The sequence below is a fragment of the Aulonocara stuartgranti genome, assembly GCF_965226115.1.
Source record: "Aulonocara stuartgranti genome assembly, chromosome: 7".
NCBI lineage: Eukaryota > Metazoa > Chordata > Actinopteri > Cichliformes > Cichlidae > Aulonocara > Aulonocara stuartgranti.
Window position 1 is genome coordinate 10,305,576 of NC_138945.1, and position 21,175 is coordinate 10,326,750.

At 40.2% G+C, this 21,175-nt stretch overlaps 1 protein-coding gene across 2 annotated transcripts in view; it reads left to right on the top strand.

The window, feature by feature from the left end:
• necab2 (N-terminal EF-hand calcium binding protein 2) overlaps window positions 1–21,175 on the top strand; it is a 146,511-nt gene that overhangs the window by 66,800 nt on the left and 58,536 nt on the right. For both annotated transcript variants that reach the window (XM_082540536.1, XM_082540537.1), the window contains exons 6-7: window positions 1,526–1,662; window positions 2,076–2,200. In XM_082540536.1, the coding sequence (XP_082396662.1) occupies window positions 1,526–1,662; window positions 2,076–2,200 (262 nt within the window). The remainder of the gene's footprint in view (window positions 1–1,525; window positions 1,663–2,075; window positions 2,201–21,175) is intronic.

Sequence of the window (21,175 nt, forward strand, 5' to 3'; positions counted from 1 at the left end):
CAAATACTTATTTTCCCCGCTGTATACTGTAACCACTAGCCTTGGAAATAACTCTTCAATTTCTTATACTGACATGCCAATGTTCCCAACTTGGAGCGAAAATGAACTATTCATGTCAATCTTTTAGAATTTAGATTAATTTTTTGAGAGAGAAAGAGAACAAAGAAAAACCAAAACACTACCTTAAAGTCTTTAAATGCAAACTGTAACTTGCAGTAAACTGTAAAGTACAGCCTCATACACACAGCTTGAAATCCAGAACTGACAGATGTGCTGCGACTCATTTTGAATGGACTGGCTTTTTTTAAATTTATTTAAAGCACACCTTCACGCCGTTAAATAATTAAGTGGTCGCTGTGACAAGGTCATCAGAGTTAAAGCAGGAGTGCCAGTCTTATCTGAAACACTCAACTCCTCTTACAGTTTGCTGTGTTCACACTATCAGCGGAGCAGCTCAGGGACGCCTGCTTTGATGCGTTCACTAGGATGTCACTTGTCTTTTTTTAGCTTCTGTCTTTGAAAATGTTTGAGGTAAAAAAAATTAAAAACTTTTCCAAATTTTCCACATTCACAGGTCTGTCGTTTATTATTGGATTCTCATTTATTTTAAATATGCATTCGTTCAAGGACTCATAGCCACTCATGACACAATTTAAAACAGCTCTGGGAAAGCTGAATACCAACAGACTGATGCACTTCATCTAAGGCGGCTGGTGTAAATCGGGTGGAACAGTATTGTAGTAGAACGGTGAATGATGCTGACAACTGATGACTTTATTGATCCCTCGCCTTTCTTGCTGCTATGCCTTTGTGTATTGCTAGAGAAGAAGAATATTGTTTCAGCGGCTTCGTGTCTTTGTCTGCTGAATCTGAACTGAAACAGTAGGAAGTAGGAAGTCACATTTTCGTGTCCCTATGGGGCTACAAGATTTCCATAATTCAACATTTCCTTTAAGGCAAAAGTGCTTCTTAAATTCTAAAAGTAAAAGCTTTATTTATATATATCATTTACAGTAATTAGCACACACAGCAGAATAGCATCACACAGTAGTGGCCGTTTGTGAAAGACAACGCTTGTCTCAAAGTTTCAGTGACACCAATCTTTCCTTTTTCACTGCAGCTGCAACACACTACATCCACAAAGTCAAATAATCAACTGTCTGTATAGACGTCTCAAGTCGTTCATTATCCAATAATCCATTACCAGCTGTCAAGTTCTCCAAATACAGTGCACTAGTCTGTTTTTACTTGTTATTTTTGCCTCCCTATCTGCTGTCTGTCCACTGCGAGAAGCAAATCAACCATTAAATGAATGCAAGGAAGAAGCAAAATAAGATTTGAGCTGAAAAGTCTCTTCAGGATAGTAACGGACAGGAAGGCTGCAGTGCTGTGCTGTGATGTGTGAAGGACATGATGAAAGGGGAAGAAAACATTGACTTCACAGACATTTTGATGTTACATCTTTTGACAGAACAACTCAAATTATATATGACACACGCTGTCAATCCTTTTTTTTTCTCTCCAGGTGTATGAGAGGGGAACCAACGTGGAGCAATTTGTTACCCGTTTCCTGCTGAAGGAGTCAGCCAATCAGATCCAGTCTCTCCTGAGCTCTGTGGAGAGTGCCGTGGATGCCATTGATGAGCAGCACAGCCAATCAGGGTGAGCCAATGAGGGGATCGCTGGCTGTTATGTGTGAAATTGGGAATGTGCACATGTGTGTTTGTTCGTGACTGTGCACATGTGTCACGGTATTATGTGTAAAACTCAGATTGTCAGCGGCTGTAATGGGAACCAGGCAGTGTTTCAAGCACAAATCGTCTTTGGTTAAAACATCTGTCACTCTTGCACGCACACACAGAAACCAATTTTCATCTCCTTCATCACATTTTCATCACCTTCTATCTCACCTTCATTCCTCTTTTGTATCACTCGTGCGTAAGCCAATTCTCCAAATCCAAGGCATTTTATTGTTTTTTTGTCTTCTATTCTCCGTTCCTCCTCCTCACTTTTTTATCTAATTCTCTTTTCCCCCTTCCCTCCTCTCCATCCTTCTCCATCTCTCTATTTTTCAGTCATCTACCTGCCAAAGTGAGTCCACGGATGTCAGGGAAGCACTACGAAAACACTGTCCCTGACTATCCCCCTAATAACAGAGTCAGCACCAGGGAGGCTGTCAGGACCATCAATACTGCTTCAGGTGACAACTGCAAACACACACACACACTAAAGCACACGCTGAAGATTGCATGATTGGAGGCCATCCTTCATGTAATTAGCTTCACATCCCATCCTTTTAGCAAGGTTACAGCGTTCTGACTGAGCAGAAATCAAACTCTAACTGTTACTCATCAATTTTACTGCACACACACTTATCCTTATGTAATTTATGCTCCATTGTAAAACACCTAAATCAGCCACCTGCACAGGTCTGATGCAGCTTCCCCGTAGCGGAAAGGGCAGCGCAGAGAAATTCTCATGGAAATGAGGGAACGGGTTTTTGAGGAGTCAAGAGCTGAACTAAAAGCAGGGGAGGAAGACGGCGAATAAAGAAAGCGATGGCTAAGGAAGAAAAGAGAGAACATGGGGAGTTTATTTTTTTTTCAGCATATCCCACAAGGTGTTAAAATTTAAGGATAAGAGTGTGTTAGTCCACTCAGCACTTGACTGTCTGGTGATTTTCTATATGAGGATGTGCAAGAGCACTAAAAGTTCCTTTTTTCTCTCTCTTTTACTCTGTTGGTCTTTCTCTCTGTGTCATCCTTCACCAGCTGGTAGTTAGCGCAACACTGTACCCTCACTTTGACACTTTGTACTCTTCAAACAAATTGCTTTTCCAAAAAGTGACACCTCACATTTTTTTCAATATGATTTTTGTACTTTAGTCTAATTACTTTGGAATTTATTCGTTGAGACATGTACTTAAAAGTCAGGCATTTTCTTTAGTGAATGGACCCTGAAATACAATTGACTCTTGGACTGCTAACAAAACTTTATGTAATGTCTGAACACTGAACTCTTGTGGTTCATTGACATTATTCTGGCGTATTATGCCAGAGATCCAGCTGAAAGGAAGCTGGATCTCTGGCATAATACGCCCCGATGATTTTGCATAATCCTCCGAAATCAACAACAGTGGAAGTGGTGCCACTTTCTGTTGTCCAACCTTTGCCTTAAATCTAAAAGCAAAACATCTACCTTGAAACAAATGTGTGAAATGTCTGCCTTGCCAGTGAAGTGATGTGAATTTTAGAGATCTACTGCTTCACTATCAGGTCTAGAGAGCCTGTTATTCACTTAAACAGGCGGGCCATGCCTGCAGCAGACTCTGTGTTCATGTTGCTGTCACTGAGTGAGCCACTGACACCTCCTGCAAACTTGCATAAAGTCATTCACATAAAGTGAGGTTCTGATGGTCTTTATCACCACTGGGTATTGTTAAATGTCCTTCCTTCTGCTGGGCACTGCCCTGGTCATTCTGAGCACATACAGCTCCTGTTAACAGTGCCATAAACCACAGAAATCTCCCAGCATCCCAATCCAGTTATGATGCTGATATGTGCAGAAGCACTCCTTTAGACAGGGACTTCCTAAATTCCGGGACTAATTTATCCTTTTTCAGGTATTACGCTTGAATGTTTAATAGTGATTTATTATTCCTTTGCACATCCTCACCATCCCTTTTGTCGAGTTGTCCTCCATCACTTCATTGATATCTTTTTTGATTTTCTTTTCAAACCTTTTTAACCATTTCTTGCCAGTGCGGTAGTTGCCCAGAGTTGTTTTGTTGTCAGAGCAGCTTCGTTCATTCGTTCACTCCCAGACTTTTCATTTGTGATTCTCAGTGACCTAAATTTTCAGAATTCATGATGGAAATTATTACAGTGTCCCAAACTGCCCGTGCAAGGTTATAATCTAATGACACCAGTCTGTATGTATCTGACCTTAATTATCTGTCACTAGCAATGTGAGCAGCTGCCACAAAAAGTTAGGTTTTGTATCGCCAGGGAAGTGTGCAAATATTAGACTTCTTCACCTCCCTCTGTGTGAAATCGCGGTGAACCTTTAATGCAAGTGCACACTTGAGAGGTTGCAGCTGTTTCTATTTCGGTATATTGCAGTTTATGCCAGATGGTTTCCAAGCTGAGCTTCACATGTTACAGAGCCAAATGTGCAGAGGTTAAATGTCCCTTGTCTGATGATTGGTCGTTCCAGCACCATCGCTGCATTGTCACAATCAAAGCTCTTCTGACTTCCTCCATAAAGCGAGAAACAGACTATCATCCTACACGTGTTCCTTACCCCCCACGCTTTGGCAGAATGCAACAACAGAGTGTTCTCATTGTCAGGCTTCATCTTTTCTGATGGAAAAGTACTGGCAAAATGACATTGTCTGTTTAGACTCCGTACATGGATGTGCCTCATTTTTCCTCACAAATAGATATGTGATGCCAGCCTCCACATGTTACAAATGACTCGTCCTTTGCCTTGCAGTATATTTCCGAATCATACAAAGTGCCTGCCTAGCTTCTTCATCTTCTACAAATGTGATTTCAGTGCATGGATGGGTGCCATTCATGGTTTCTTTAGTTTCATGTCACTGGAGGACGATGATTTCCTGCATGGCTTGTGAGCAGAGAGGCTCTTTGTCTGATTGTACAAGGTCATCATTTGCCAAGTTCTCTATTCACTCTGATAGTCCTGAAGAACATCCACCACCTTCCATTTGTCTTCTGCTCAATTCTGACAGCTACAACCAAGAGTCATGTCCTCTAGTAGCATCTTTAACAGGTATCCAATACCAGTCCCATTGACTCTAGGCTCCCAATTTGAATTTTGCATTCATCATATACAGTGGGGCAAAAAAGTATTTAGTCAGCCACCGATTGTGCAAGTTCCCCCACCTAAAATGATGACAGAGGTCAGTAATTTGCACCAGAGGTACACTTCAACTGTGAGAGACAGAATGTGAAAAAAAAATCCATGAATCCACATGGTAGGATTTGTAAAGAATTTATTCGTAAATTAGGGTGGAAAATAAGTATTTGGTCACCTCAAACAAGGAAAATCTCTGGCTCTCACAGACCTGTAACGTCTTCTGTGAGAAGCTTTTCTGTCCCCCACTCGTTACCTATATGAATGGCACCTGTTTGAACTCATCATCTGTATAAAAGACACCTGTCCACAGCCTCAAACAGTCAGACTCCAAACTCCGCCATGGCCAAGACCAAAGAGCTTTCGAAGGACACCAGGAAAAGTATTGTAGACCTGCACCAGACTGGGAAGAGTGAATCTACAATAGGCAAGCAGCTTGGTGTGAAAAAATCAACTGTGGGAGCAATCATCAGAAAATGGAAGACATACAAGACCACTGATAATCTCCCTCGATCTGGGGCTCCACGCAAGATCTCATCCCGTGGGGTCAAAATGATCATGAGAACAGTGAGCAAAGATCCCAGAACCACACGGGGGGACCTGGTGAATGACCTGCAGAGAGCTGGGACCAAAGTAACAAAGGTCACCATCAGTAACACACTACAACGGCAGGGAATCAAATCCCGCAGTGCCAGACGTGTTCCGCTGCTGAAGCCAGTGCATGTCCAGGCCCGTCTGAAGTTTGCCAGAGAGCACATGGATGATACAGCAGAGGATTGGGTGAATGTCATGTGGTCAGATGAAACCAAAGTAGAACTTTTTGGTATAAACTCAACTCGTCGTGTTTGGAGGAAGAAGAATACTGAGTTGCATCCCAAGAACACCATACCTACTGTGAAGCATGGGGGTGGAAACATCATGCTATGGGGCTGTTTTTCTGCCAAGGGGACAGGACGACTGATCCGTGTTAAGGACAGAATGAATGGGGCCATGTATCGTGAGATTTTGAGCCAAAACCTCCTTCCATCAGTGAGAACTTTGAAGATGAAACGAGGCTGGGTCTTCCAACATGACAATGATCCAAAACACACCGCCCGGGCAACAAAGGAGTGGCTCCGTAAGAAGCATTTGAAAGTCCTGGAGTGGCCTAGCCAGTCTCCAGACCTCAACCCTATAGAAAATCTGTGGTGGGAGTTGAAAGTCCGTGTTGCTCGGCGACAGCCCCAAAACATCACTGCTCTCGAAGATCTGCATGGAGGAATGGGCCAAAATACCAGCTACTGTGTGTGCAAACCTGGTAAAGACCTATAGTAAACGTTTGACCTCTGTTATTGCCAACAAAGGTTATGTTACAAAGTATTGAGTTGTATTTTTGTTATTGACCAAATACTTATTTTCCACCCTGATTTACGAATAAATTCTTTACAAATCCTACCATGTGGATTCATGGATTATTTTTTTCACATTCTGTCTCTCACAGTTGAAGTGTACCTCTGGTGCAAATTACTGACCTCTGTCATCATTTTAGGTGGGGGAACTTGCACAATCGGTGGCTGACTAAATACTTTTTTGCCCCACTGTACCTGCCTCAGTGCACCAACACTGGATGAGTGAGATTCACTAGCTTTGACACATGCGCATTTCCAATGAGAACCTTCTTTCTAAATCTACTTTGGAGTATCTGAACTGCAGAATCGTAATCATTGTCTGTTTGAGTGAGCCCTGCCGCTATTTTTCGGGTAATTTTCTTGATACTGCAAAGGGAATTACTGCTATCTCACAGTGGCTCCAAAACAAGAAGAGACCCTACGCTTGAAACGAGACATTTTCTCTAGTCAATGTAAACCAGAAATACACATATTTCACAGGCTTAACTAGTTTCTTGTGTTTAGAAAGTAATATCTTTACATTGCTAGATAACTTATAAGAGCATTATGGGTAGTGAAGTCCTTGTAATCTAACGTAAGGCAATTATTAGTGCACTAATTCACAAATAAACTGTACATTGTCTTTCATTTACTTTTTTCACAGCTCTTTTAATTGGATTATTAACCTGTTAATGATTCTTGTGAAAGAAAATACAGATTATATAAACATATATATTTGATTAAAGTAGTCATAACAGTGTCATCACAAATATTCACAGGGAAGAGTGAAAAAACTGATAAGTGGAGGCTCAGGTGAGAGGAAACCCTCAAAGGAGGGAGACAACCATATTATACACGAGCTCAAGCTGACTCAAAGGCGGGGATCTGACAGATGACAAGATAAAAGTCAGTAATCTCTGTTTTAATGTACAGAGCAGGAATGCGGCCCATGAAGCAAACATGGCAGCAAGTGACAGGCGAAAGAAAGACATGAAATCCAAACAATCTCTAATACTATCAAAAAAACTGTCAGGAGGGCATGCACAAGAAATACCCCAAAGCAAAATAAAACTCTAGAATATGAAAGATTAAAGACAGTTTGGTAAATATGAAAAGCCACAGGGGAGGTGTATGTGAAGATGAAAGGATATTTCAGAAAAGGCAGGAGCATTAACAAAGAGGACGTGAAGCTGAAAAGGGTACAAGATGACCTGGGTTTACAAAATAAAAAATAATTCAGTGTATGGTTTATTTGATATATTTAGAAATTATCAGTGTTAGTCAAAGTTCAACACTGTTACCTCAAGGTCTTTATGTCATTTTAATGACATACAGTAAAATTACAGTACCCTCTACAGTTGTTTACAGATGTTCGTCATCTTTAAGAAGCTGTTGCAGTGAGAGTGTTGTCTCAGCTCAAATGTTTTGTTGATTTATTGACTTGAAAATTTGAATTAGTTTCTAATATCTTCAATTTGGTTAAATCTGACAGACAATTGTGAAGATGTCAAAGCCATTACTGATTTATTTTGTTATCAGTGTAAGAGAGAATGATCTGCTGGGGTTTAACTAAATGTTGCGTGGCGATCACATAATATTAGTCTGTGACGGGGGACTCTGCTGTTAGGAGTAGCTTGACTTGTCTCCTTAACTGGTCACACAGTATGAAAAATGTTCACTGTCACAGCATGTGGCTGATGTCATAAACAGTGCTCCAGTTTTGTGTGGCATGGCCCATTTTGGCTCAGACTTGAACATAAAACAAAAATTAAGCCTATATGAGTTTGTTGCCATGACAGGTTTTTGAGATTTAGTACCCCCTCTGCTGCAGTTAGGTGAGAAGAGTGCTGCTAATGGCTACCTTGGTGTCAGTAAATCTGTGTGTTTCAATGGGATGCCACAGACATACATAAAGATATGGAGAGCTGCAGTCAGACTATGAGACAGAGCGCTGATTTGTGTTGACACAGCTTTGTCATTCTGCCAAAGTTTGTTTACCTTGTGGCTCAAGAAATTCTTCCTCATGCATGATACACATAGTGTTACAGCTACTTTTTGCATTAGTCAGGGTAACGTGTTGGTACTCCCGGCCCACAGAAATGTTAATAGACGTGTTGCACTGTAGCAGTGGATATCAACTACTGTTGTTGTTTGGAGTCTCAGATTGTACAGTAGGTAATGTTAAAGCATCGTTGATAGTGATATTTTTTTTTCCTGCTCATACTTAATGGTATACATTTTAAACTGATGCCCTTTTCATCATATTGTAGCATTAAATAAAAAACGTGATACCATTTTCAACATTTTCAAGCTCTAAGCTAGTTGAAAGCTAGTTGTTAGTGTATTAGATGTGTTATTATGTGGATGCCCAAGGACTGTAAATGTAACTTTACTAGTAGCTAAATCATCTGCAATATATCTATTTTTCTTTGTGTGAGAAAAAGTGTGTCTGTTAAGCTAAAAGGTTCAACTAAAATGAAATGTGAAATCGCCTGGAGGTTTTTTCTCCTTTGCTCAGGAGTTTCTTAAATATCCCTGCAATCACGCCATTGCTGTTAAGCTTCAAGCTGGTAAACTGTTGATTAAGATTCTGTGCAGGACAAAAAGGGGTTATTTTTATTGAGTTGTATAAATTCTTCTTAAGAACTCACTCTTGAATATTTGGTCATTAACCCTGATGCAAGTGCAGATATTTTTGTACACACTATGGGGAAGAGATGACACAGATCATTGACAGTGACATATTCAGTGTGCTGCTGGATGCTGGATAATAAAGCAGCATCTGGTGGATGTTGCATATGATGTGTATGTATAATACAGTGATTCAGTCAAGGAAAACAAACTTTATCCAAAAAATCGAAAACTTACAAAACAAGCTGTAAATTAAAAAGATTGCAGCCACTTTAACACTAAATGGAAGGTAAGCACAGGCACTTACTACTCATTAATGTGACTCTGTACCTTTGTGTAAAAGAGAAAACTTACTAATGTCATTAGTAACAACTTGTGATTAAAAACCGTCTTTGGTAAATCGGTGGAGCATCTTAGTTCATGAAGAGAGTCTGCACCAAAAGCAAAAATCTGCTGAATTTCATCTCAGCTTTGTTTCTTTTTTGCTTGCTCACAGTGAACGTTTAAAGCCCATCAAAGTGCATATTATATATTTTTTCTTTTTCTTTTTTTGCTCATTTGATAGAAGAAAAAAAACATTTAGTAATCTCTGAAGAGTTTTATCCAAAAAGTTTTTGTCTTTAAGGATTAGCTTTTGTATCATTCTTTGTACACGATACACTTCTTCAGTGAGGATACAGTCCACTTTACTGGCACTGTTTAGTGTTATTATTCTTAGTTATGTAAACTGCATTCAACACAACTTTTTTTTTGCATCTATCTGCAAAAAAAAGTGTAATTATTGTTGCTTCAGCTTTTCTGTTTCTCTTGTTTTTACCAAGGTAACCAAGTGCATAAAAAGTAGTTGGATAGTTTTACACGGATGACAGTAAAAAGAAATTTAAAAAAAAGTTTTTCAGTTCAAGTTCTTCATAGAAGAAAAATCAATTTGAGACTTTCACAAAGGTGACAGCACGAACTGTCTGTTTTTCAGTTCTTCCACTTTGTGAATCCAAGCAGCTGTCATCTGTCGGAGTGTGTCCTGGGATATGTTGGGAACAGAAAAGGCCACTGAACAGCATGATGCAGTCACAGGCCTGGAAATATTTGTGCTGAAAATTTAACAGAAAAATGAAGTTTTCTGTGCTAGATCATACTGACTTGGTACAAACTGGTCACGTTCTGGGCATCATCTGCGGAGCTCTTGCTCTTGCTCCCCAAAACAGCACCTAGCAAACAGTCAGACACATGGTGGGCGACGAGCTCAACGTCAAACTAAATGATAGCTCATTTTCTTGGTGGTGTAAAAAGGCACATTAAACTTGTGCTCATGTTCAACTATGAGCATCATCAGTTTGTATTTCAGCAGCTCCATTAACAGCTATTCAATAGCAGAATGGCTGGTTACAAGTGTTTGTTACACAGTCCTATATTTTCAGGAGCCTAAATGTCACTTCATGGGTTTCCATGGGACTGTGCGTTTCCACCTCCTGATGCTTGGTCAGACATCGCCTGAAGGGTCTGGCAGTAAAGGTCGTACCTGCATCTGTCTTCAGATGTTGTTTTGGGTCTTTCTGCCCACTTTTTACTTTTATCTTCTTTAGGTGAAGTACATCCACAATGGAGTTGAAAGCAGGAGACTGATTTGGTTGTTTCAGAATATTCCACTTCCTGACCTTGAAAAAGTCCCTGTTCATTTTCACAGTATGTTTTGGCTTAGTTTCCACCTATAGTCTGAGGCACTTTTCACTCAGTTTTGCATGCGTGGCTGAATTTGAGCTATTTCCATCTTCTGTCACATCATCAATAATCACTGACACAGCACCACTGCATGCCGTGCATAACAGTGCCCCCAGTGTTCACAGGTGAAGTTGTATGGATCAGATTGTGACCTTTCTCCAAACTCTGTCTCTGTGTAATTCTGTTGCAGGTTAGTTTTATCTGTCCAAACGACACTGTTTGCCTTTTTTGAGATATTTTTATGGCATTCTCTAATCTTTTGCTTTTCTCTTTTTTTTTGTAGTGAAATGTGTTGAACCCTTCTGTATTTTTCTGAAAGTCTGTTCTTACTTTATCTCTGATGGATTTGTTTGTCACTGGTCAGGCTAAAAACTGAGTGTTTCACCCAAATTGAAAGTGCTTTGATCAAATGTTGTCATGCAAGTGACTATGGCTACGTCCACACGTACACAGGTATTTTTGAAAACGCTGCTTTTTCTGCCTTTCATCCACATGTAAACGCCATTTTGGGTTACTGAAGGGTTACTTAGATTTTTAAAAACTCCTGCCAGGGTGGAGATTTTCAAAAACTCAGTGTTCGCTTTTACGTGTGGATGAGGAAAACGGACATTTAGTCATGCAACGTCAAAGGTGTGAGTCTTTTTTGACGTCACACTGTGCACCACGTTGTTTATATGAGATAAATTTCTACAATGGTGGATATAGACAAAATACTGTTGCTATTAATCTTACTATCTGCAGTTTTTACATGCTTACATATACACGCGCAGTTATTTTCCCTCCATTTAGAAAGACAGAGGCATCAGAGTGAACTTCGGACGTGGCTTCTACATTCAGCACAGACGCTTTCACAACTCAAATCCCGACGCCAACGTCATCGTCGGTTTTGAAAAAATTTTTTTTCTAAAATTAAATTTATGTATGCCGTATTCATTTTGTCCATTGCTAAGTTATGAGTCTACACCAGCCATATATTTTACAGCGCTGTGACTTATAATTATGAATCACTCAGACTAATTTAAAATTTTCAGTTTCTTTCCTTATTGAATAAACTCTGGCCAAGAGAGCTAATGAGACAAATCCAAAATGTTGCCTTTAATTATTAACATTTGAAATGATGAAGGCACTTGAAAAGCAATACAAACTTCACTTGCCTTCAAGAAAAACACAAAACGTTTTCAGATGTACAGTCGAATGGGAGGCAGGCCCCTCTGTTATGAAACCAGCTCCCAGTTTGGATTTGGGAGACAGACACCCTCTCTGCTTTAAATTAGGCTTAAAACTTGCCTTAGCTCTGAGTCAAGTGACCTTGAATCCTTCCTTAGTTACACTGGAATAGCTAGCTTTGGGAGTTTTTCTTCTTCATTCATTTTTTTTTCACTCGCTATGTGTTTAAACACCACTCTGCATTTAGTCATTAGTTATTATTAATCTCTGGCTCTCTTCAATAGCGTGTCTCTTCCTCCCATCGTCCCTATTTAGTTATGGCAGATACCTCTCCGCGAGCTTGGTTCTGCTGGGGTTTCTTCCTGTTAAAAGGGAGTTTTTCCTTTCCACTGTCACCAGAGTTCTTGCTCATCATCTGATTGCGGGAGCTCTCTATTATTGTAGGGTCTTTACCCTGCAGTGTAAAGCTCCTTGAGGCGACTGTTGTTGTGATTTGTTGCTATATAAATAAAAATGAATTGACTTGAATCGAGGTCTACACATAAAGTGTATAATTATTAGAGATGGACCGATCCGATATTACGTATCGGTATCGGTCCGATACTGACCTAAATTACTGGATCGGATATCGGAGAAAAATAAAAAATGTAATCCGATCCATTAAATGTCACGAAAGCACCTCACAAAACTTGCAACACGCTGTAACTCGCCTCAGAACGTTAGCACGTCGGAGCAGTATGCATCACGTGATAGAGCGGCTGTGGCATGCGGGACCTGTCGGTGGTTTGGAGCTTCGCTAGCAACCCGGCATTTCATCTCCGACAAAGTTATCCCCGAGAGAAGTAAAGCAAGTGTGTAAGTCCATCTCTGTAAAGCATTCCTGCGTTAAGCTTAACAAGCGACTGCCTCTTCTTGCTGCTACTTCAATCATGAAACTGCTTAATGATCAGCTGATCGGCTTTTCTGTCGTGAGTCGTCTCTCTTGTTTGTTTTTGGCCCACTTTGCACCAGAAAGAGGAAACCAGCGGCTGAACAACAGCAGCACGTTTAAGCTTGATAAGCTGTTGTTAGAATTTATTTAATATTACTTTCTACTCGAGGATCCTTTTCTACGTAGCTGACGGCTGGTAACTGTGCAGGGGCGGATCTAGCAAAGTTTAGCCAGGGGGGCCGATAGGGCATTAACAGGGAAAAGGGGGCACAAAGACATACTTTTCTTTCTTATTCTCATTTAAAATGTCTAGCTTTTAATAAATAATTATCTGACACCCAAAGTTTTAATTTGATGTAAAAGGAATAGAAGTCAATTACTGTATATAGTGACTATTAAGTCTAATATATATACCCTAGTAAGCTATAGTACTTTTTCCTTTGGGAAGGTACCATCTGTGCTGTCTGCAATTTTGTTGAAGAAAGATGTTGAATCTATTTAATATTTCTTGAAAAATAATTGATTTCTGTGCATTTTTTTTCACACTGCATCAAATTAAGGTTGATTACGTCGATTAAGCATCATGAGGTGGAGCGTGAGGGGTGGTTCCCTATTTTTTATTTATTTATTTTTGTTGTTGCTGGGAGTTGGAACCCTATTAGTTAGGTTGCTTAATATTTACGCTAAGTACTCTTTAAAATACCAGAATAGGGAGGATGGTGTAGGTTTAAGTTTATTAGATTGATCAGTATTGCTGAACTATGAAATATTTTTTTTTGCATATACAGTGGGGCAAAAAAGTATTTAGTCAGCCACCGATTGTGCAAGTTCCCCCACTTAAAATGATGACAGAGGTCAGTAATTTGCACCAGAGGTACACTTCAACTGTGAGAGACAGAATGTGAAAAAAAAATCCATGAATTCACATGGTAGGATTTGTAAAGAATTTATTCGTAAATTAGGGTGGAAAATAAGTATTTGGTCACCTCAAACAAGGAAAATCTCTGGCTCTCACAGACCTGTAACGTCTTCTGTAAGACGCTTTTCTGTCCCCCACTCGTTACCTGTATGAATGGCACCTGTTTGAACCCATCATCTGTATAAAAGACACCTGTCCACAGCCTCAAACAGTCACACTCCAAACTCCGCCATGGCCAAGACCAAAGAGCTTTCGAAGGACACCAGGAAAAGTATTGTAGACCTGCACCAGACTGGGAAGAGTGAATCTACAATAGGCAAGCAGCTTGGTGTGAAAAAATCAACTGTGGGAGCAATCATCAGAAAATGGAAGACATACAAGACCACTGATAATCTCCCTCGATCTGGGGCTCCACGCAAGATCTCATCCCGTGGGGTCAAAATGATCATGAAAAAGGTGAGCAAAGATCCCAGAACCACACGGGGGGACCTGGTGAATGACCTGCAGAGAGCTGGGACCAAAGTAACAAAGGTCACCATCAGTAACACACTACAACGGCAGGGAATCAAATCCCGCAGTGCCAGACGTGTTCCGCTGCTGAAGCCAGTGCATGTCCAGGCCCGTCTGAAGTTTGCCAGAGAGCACATGGATGATACAGCAGAGGATTGGGTGAATGTCATGTGGTCAGATGAAACCAAAGTAGAACTTTTTGGTATAAACTCAACTCGTCGTGTTTGGAGGAAGAAGAATACTGAGTTGCATCCCAAGAACACCATACCTACTGTGAAGCATGGGGGTGGAAACATCATGCTATGGGGCTGTTTTTCTGCCAAGGGGACAGGACGACTGATCCGTGTTAAGGACAGAATGAATGGGGCCATGTATCGTGAGATTTTGAGCCAAAACCTCCTTCCATCAGTGAGAACTTTGAAGATGAAACGAGGCTGGGTCTTCCAACATGACAATGATCCAAAACACACCGCCCGGGCAACAAAGGAGTGGCTCCGTAAGAAGCATTTGAAAGTCCTGGAGTGGCCTAGCCAGTCTCCAGACCTCAACCCCATAGAAAATCTGTGGCGGGAGTTGAAAGTCCGTGTTGCTCGGCGACAGCCCCAAAACATCACTGCTCTCGAGAAGATCTGCATGGAGGAATGGGCCAAAATACCAGCTACTGTGTGTGCAAACCTGGTAAAGACCTATAGTAAACGTTTGACCTCTGTTATTGCCAACAAAGGTTATGTTACAAAGTATTGAGTTGTATTTTTGTTATTGACCAAATACTTATTTTCCACCCTGATTTACGAATAAATTCTTTACAAATCCTACCATGTGGATTCATGGATTTTTTTTCACATTCTGTCTCTCACAGTTGAAGTGTACCTCTGGTGCAAATTACTGACCTCTGTCATCATTTTAGGTGGGGGAACTTGCACAATCGGTGGCTGACTAAATACTTTTTTGCCCCACTGTAGGTATAACAGAAAAGCTTTAGTGTAGTTGTTGTTTTAAACTTAAGTATGAACTTATACAAAATGCAGCAAGATATTTTAAAAAAACAGTTTTGTTGATTAAAAAACACTATATCGGATTCATATCGGTATCGGCAGATATCCAAATTTATGATATCGGTATCGGTATCAGACATAAAAAAGTGGTATCGTGCCATCTCTAATAATTATATTGTAACTCGAATATGTTTTCGGAAACTAAAATTTTGTCAGTGTTCAAGTGCATGTGAACATGCTTGTACATCAGTATACCCTGTCCCCTTTTAATATTTACTTGTTGGATAGATCCTGACTCCTAAACCAAGGCAAAGGTATAAAGTCAACCTTTCATACTCCTTTTCAGTCTTTCATCTACCTCATCACGCCATCGCTTTTCCTATTTTCTCACTTTTCTCCCCCACATCCACCTTTTCTTCTGTGCTGTGGGCTGCAAAGCAGCACTGACAGCTTAGGTCCTTGATGTCAGCAGTGCTTTGTCTTCAGTCAGGACAAGGCGATTGATTAATGACTCCCAACTCCTTTCTCCTCCACCTGTATATGGGTGCCAGAGTGGCCATAATTCCTTCTTCTCCTTCTCCTTCTTCCCTGACATTCAGTGCGTTAAAATCGGCAGCTTGTAAATATAAACAGCCGGTGCCATTTGTTAACAGACCTGAAAGTTGTATTGTCGTTACTTCACTGTATTAATGATCTCCCTCTCTCCTGTATCCATACGTAGGGTGTTTATTATCAAGTGTTGGGGGAAAAAAACCTTTGAACAGTAAATAAAATTAGAGAAATTATGTTCTCAGTGGTTTTCCCATAGTCATAGTAAAGTTGTTTTGTGGCTCTTTTTATTGCCGTAATAGCACTTCTATAATGACACAATCCCACAGAACTGGTCTGAGAGTCATTGCTAAATGACAGGCAGGCAGGGGAAGCAGAAAGGAAATAAAAAGCAGTGAGTGGGAGATGAGTGGAACAAAAAATAAAGACTGAGAAAAGGAGTAAGACGGAGAGGAGAATGAGGAGCTAAATATATCCTCCAACTTAAAGTTAAGCAGCTCATGCTATGTTGTAGCTGCTGCAGTGCTTCAGTGCATTTTCTGCTCTAAGTGCACCGCCACTTTAGTGAAGAGAGTTAATTGCAAATGAACTGCAGTTTATTGTTCAGTGCTTTTTCAGGCACACTCAGAATCAAGTGTGTCTTTGTGTGTCTGCATCACATACGGCTATTCACTGTAAGAGCGTGTCTTAGCTTGAGGAAAACATAGATTCTGCCCTTGCACAGAGATTTTGCTGCAAGTCTTAAGTGACCCTTCATCATGCCCTGCAGCTCTTACAGGGAGTTTAGATTCCAGCGAGATTTTGCATTTGAGCTTTCCCTATCAGGAAAATCAGTTTTTACGTTTGGATGATGTTTCTGCAGTATGAACTTTCCCACAACAAAAAAAGGGACCAGTTTAACTTTATAAATCATTTAAGACTCTGTAAAGACAAAATCACTGTAAATTCTCAATAATACTGCAATATTTTTGCTCAACCACACAGAGAGATTAGTGAATGGTGGACGGTGGTTGCAGTATTTCCATGTAGCCAAAGTAGTATAGTTGCGTTTACTGATAATGTAGTTTCAGGTAAGCTACTGTATCTTTTTTCTCTTTGTCTATATAAAAAATGATACCACAATTTTTCATAACTACGTGTGTTTTTGCTAATCTAAATGGACTTGGCTGTTTCATTTTATGCTGGGTTTTTTTTCTATCAGATATGCAGCTGCACTCCCTTTATTTGTGCATATCCAGCTGCTCTAAACATTATGTAACTGTGATTGGTGGATGTTTTGCATTCTGCTATGATAGATGTCTTTAGAAATATGAAACACACTAGCTGGCAATTTATGCCTGTAAAATATAGTGTGAACATGAATTTTCACACTGATTGCATCTGATGCCATAATTTCCTTAGTTTTTTACTGTCACAGTAATTGTAGTAGAAGTATTACGCACTGTTGACTATTATGGTACGATAAGCATTAAATATCGATTGTTCCAAACCACTGGGAAGATGGAATTCATACTTGAAAATATGTCCAGCACTGATAACGATGGAAACGGTCTTTGAGTGGATGGAAGATGGCGAGTGAGCCAGTGTGAGGAGGGCAGAAGAAGAGCCCTCAGTTCTTTTTTTATGTAGATATTCTAAATGTTGGCACACTGGACACATTTGGACAAAGTTTGCCTTTATTCAGTCCAGTTTTCTCATTTTCTGTGTGGCATTCCTAACAGCTCACCCTATGAAGGAGTAGGTATTATGTAATTTTAATAAAATACTATTTAATATGACAAAGCTGACCCACATATGGAAACTGATTACTTTGACCCCACTGTGTTTACAGCCTGTCTTTGTGTTGCTCTTTCATATTTTTTGTTGCTTTTAAGTAAACTTGAATCTCTCATTTGTTTTAGGCAAAGCAGTGCATTCAGAATTCATCTGTGACTATGGAACTACACAAGCTTACACAGTCAACATGCAACAACATGAGTTGTTGAGTTTACCTGTGTTCCTTATAGAACACAATAGGAACTTGTGAAAGATGAAAGATGATTATAGGGTGCTTTCTATGGCTTCTTGTAAAGAAAAGAAGTCACAAGAAATAGATATAGACTTTATTAATCCCACACTGGGGAAATGCAGGTGCTACAGTAGCACCAGGGTCAGGAAGAAAAAGTGAATTAGAGTGCTCATGGTTTCCACAGTCTCATGCAGGGGAGGGCGGGTGTTGCCCATCATGGACATTCGCTTGGCTAACATCCTCTTCTCACCCACCCCCTCTATGAGGCCTAGAGCACTGACCAGGACAGAACTGGCCCTCTTAACCAGTCTATTAAGCTGTTACCTGTCCCTCTTCATGCTGTCACCTCCCCGGTAGGCAAATGCATAAAAGATTGCAGAAGCCATCACCATGTTATAAAAGGCCCTCACTAATGTCCTGCACACCACTAAAGAGCCTCCATCAGCCAGCCCAGGAGATGGTGCTGACTTTGGCTCTTTTCTGTACAGAGCTTGAGTTTTATCTGACCAGCTGAACACTCAGGAGTTTGTACATGTCCATGACCACGATGTCTAAACCATGGATGTTCACAGGTGGATTTCTTTAGAATGATGCACACACACACACACACACACACACACACACACACACACACACACACACACACACACACACACACACACACACACACACACACACAAAAACATTTTAAGTTCATCTACTCAGACATAATGGCAATTTTCTGTGATTCATATGCACTCTCTCTTCACACTCGCTGTGGCACAGAATAGAAAGTTAAATTGGGCGAATGTGGACTAACTCAAATCCGGTTTAATTGAGTAGAAAGTCAATAGAGACCCCCCACCTCACCCCACCCTGTTCCAAAATTTGAAGGTTGTAATTCCTCACACACATCTATAATTGAGCTGGCCACTTATTTTCTAAGTCCATCAAAATGACCACTGGGCTTTTATCTCCAACTGTCTCCATGGCTACAGACTATGGTTTAGTTGGTGTGTGTGTGTGTGTGTGTGTGTGTGTGTGTGTGTGTGTGTGTGTGTGTGTGTGTGTGTGTGTGTTTAGGGTGGAGGGAGGTAGCTCCTAATTGACTGGCTGTTAAATCTTTTAATGAAGAGTGGACAGCTCGCTCTCCAATTAGCAGTGAGGGGGCCATCAGGGGATGAAAGAGGCCAGCAGTGAGGGGGAGGAGTAGGAGGAATCAGGGAAGGAAGAAGATAGTGGTTAAGAGTAGGAATGAACTGAGGGAGGTGGTGTATTTGGCAAAAGTGGGTTAAATGAGAAGGAAACAATTTTTTCCCCCAGCATTCGTTCTCTGATTTCAGATCATATGAATACACATAAATAAGCAGTCATCCTCAATGGAGATACTGAGAAAAAAAAGGAATAGTCCAGTTGCTCTCTGCACATTTAACTATAAAAGATCTTATGTTAACCATTTTAACCTTACAACACTGCAAACATAAGCAATGGCTCTGGGATACATAATTGCCATACACACATAAGCACATCACAGCGAAGAGGAAAAGCTCAACACTGTGACTATCATGCATGCTCCACTGGGTCAGAAGTGATAGGACATGCTGGGTTGTTTTATAGCACAGAGGAAGAAATTACATGCTGGAACTCAAACAGAGATAGGGACATAAAAATTCATGCATGTAAAAGACACAATGCAAATAATGTGGAAAACAACAAATATACAGTAAGGTGCATAAGTATTTGGACACGTATACAACTTTTGTGCAGACTTTCAGCTTTTATTCAAGAGGTTTAACAAAATTATGGCATGAAGAGTTAAAGAATGACAGGAAGAATTTTTTTTCAAATTCTTATAAAACTTAATAAAGTAATAGTAAAATCTTCTGATCTGACACCCAGATTAACAGGTCTTTACTGTTTCATATAAAGATGGATGCATTGAAGTATGGCATCACCCAGTGGGTTGCTTTGGAACCCTTTAATAAAATATAATATTTTGTATTCATATTTGATTTGGTAAATGACTTAAGTTTTGTGCATTAATTGAAACTAATGCACAAAGGGTTAGGTATGGTGTCATTAAAAAATACTGCAGTCACTGATAATGAGCAAGTATCAAAACAAATGATGGATATGCTCTTCTACCCCAGTGTCGGGCTTTCTTGCTGAGGAGTGAATATTTTGCACACAAAGAGAAATATTATCTTAAAGCCAAAGCTAATTTGGTGGAACCTTGTGTGGCTGGGCATCTTAAAGTCACACTGGAATAAGAGCCAATTAAACAGAGCCCCTCAAAGGAGCCAGCTTCCCATTTCTTTACTGTCTTTGAACAAGCCAAGTTCCTTCCGATAAACAGATATAATTGCCTATTTATCAGCCTTTTTGAAACTCTCAGATTATATGAAATATTCATTCACAGTGATAGTGAAAAGTGAGAGATGTGAAAGGAAGAGCACACGGTGTAGCATAGGGTGGTATGATTCTGTGTACTGTACAGTACTTGCTCTGTGAAGCTGGGCTTTTTTTCTTTTTTGTACTTACTACTGTTTGACATACGCACAGTGTCATGAAAAAGTTTTTGCCCCCTTCCTGATTCCTTAGTTTTTTACATATTTGGTAGATTCAAATGTTTAAGATCATTAAACAAATTTTAACATTGGACAAAGATAATCCGAGTAAATATGAAATGCTGTTTTTAAATGAGGGGGAAAGCAATTCAAACCTGCTTGGATCTGTGTGAAAAAAGTAATTGTTTAATTATACATTAACTTTGATGAATCAAGTTTTCTGGAAAGCTGAGTCCAGTTATTATTATTAGCCACTCCCAGGTCTGATTGCTGCCAGACTGATTGAGTCAAAAATCACTTAAAGCCAAATGAGCTCAAAAAACAACACTGTCATGGTTTGCTGTGTTGCAGGCAGGATGTAGGACCCAAATGCAGGACTCGTACACGGGAAGTAAACTCAAAACGGCAGCTTTATTGCTGGAAAAAACTCTTACACTAATACAGAAAACAAAACCAAAAACAAGAAACTAGAAACATGAAACATGAAACTCAAACCAAAAACCTAAGAAACTAAGAAAATGGGGAATTAAACTGTGAACAGAGAACTAGGAAATACCGGGATCATGAAGGAAACACACACAGAGAGGGTGCATGACACAACAACAGACAGAAGAAAACACAGGCCTCAATATACAAGGGAGTAACAAGAGAATGGGAAACAGGAGAGAAACACAGCTGGGACTAGTCAAACATAATGAGACAAAGAGGAAGCAAAACTGAATACACTGAACACGGGAAAAGGAACTATCAAAATAAAACAGGAAACATGAGACCGTCACAAAGACACAGACTTGACACTGTGACATGGAGACATGACTGACTAGGGGAACAGAGAGACCATGAACCATTGAGACAAGAGTAACTAAATGTAGAACACAGGGAAGGCACCGTGACAGAAATCTAAAGACTAGAAACGAAGCGTATAACACGTGGAGACGACTAGGGGGAACACGATAAC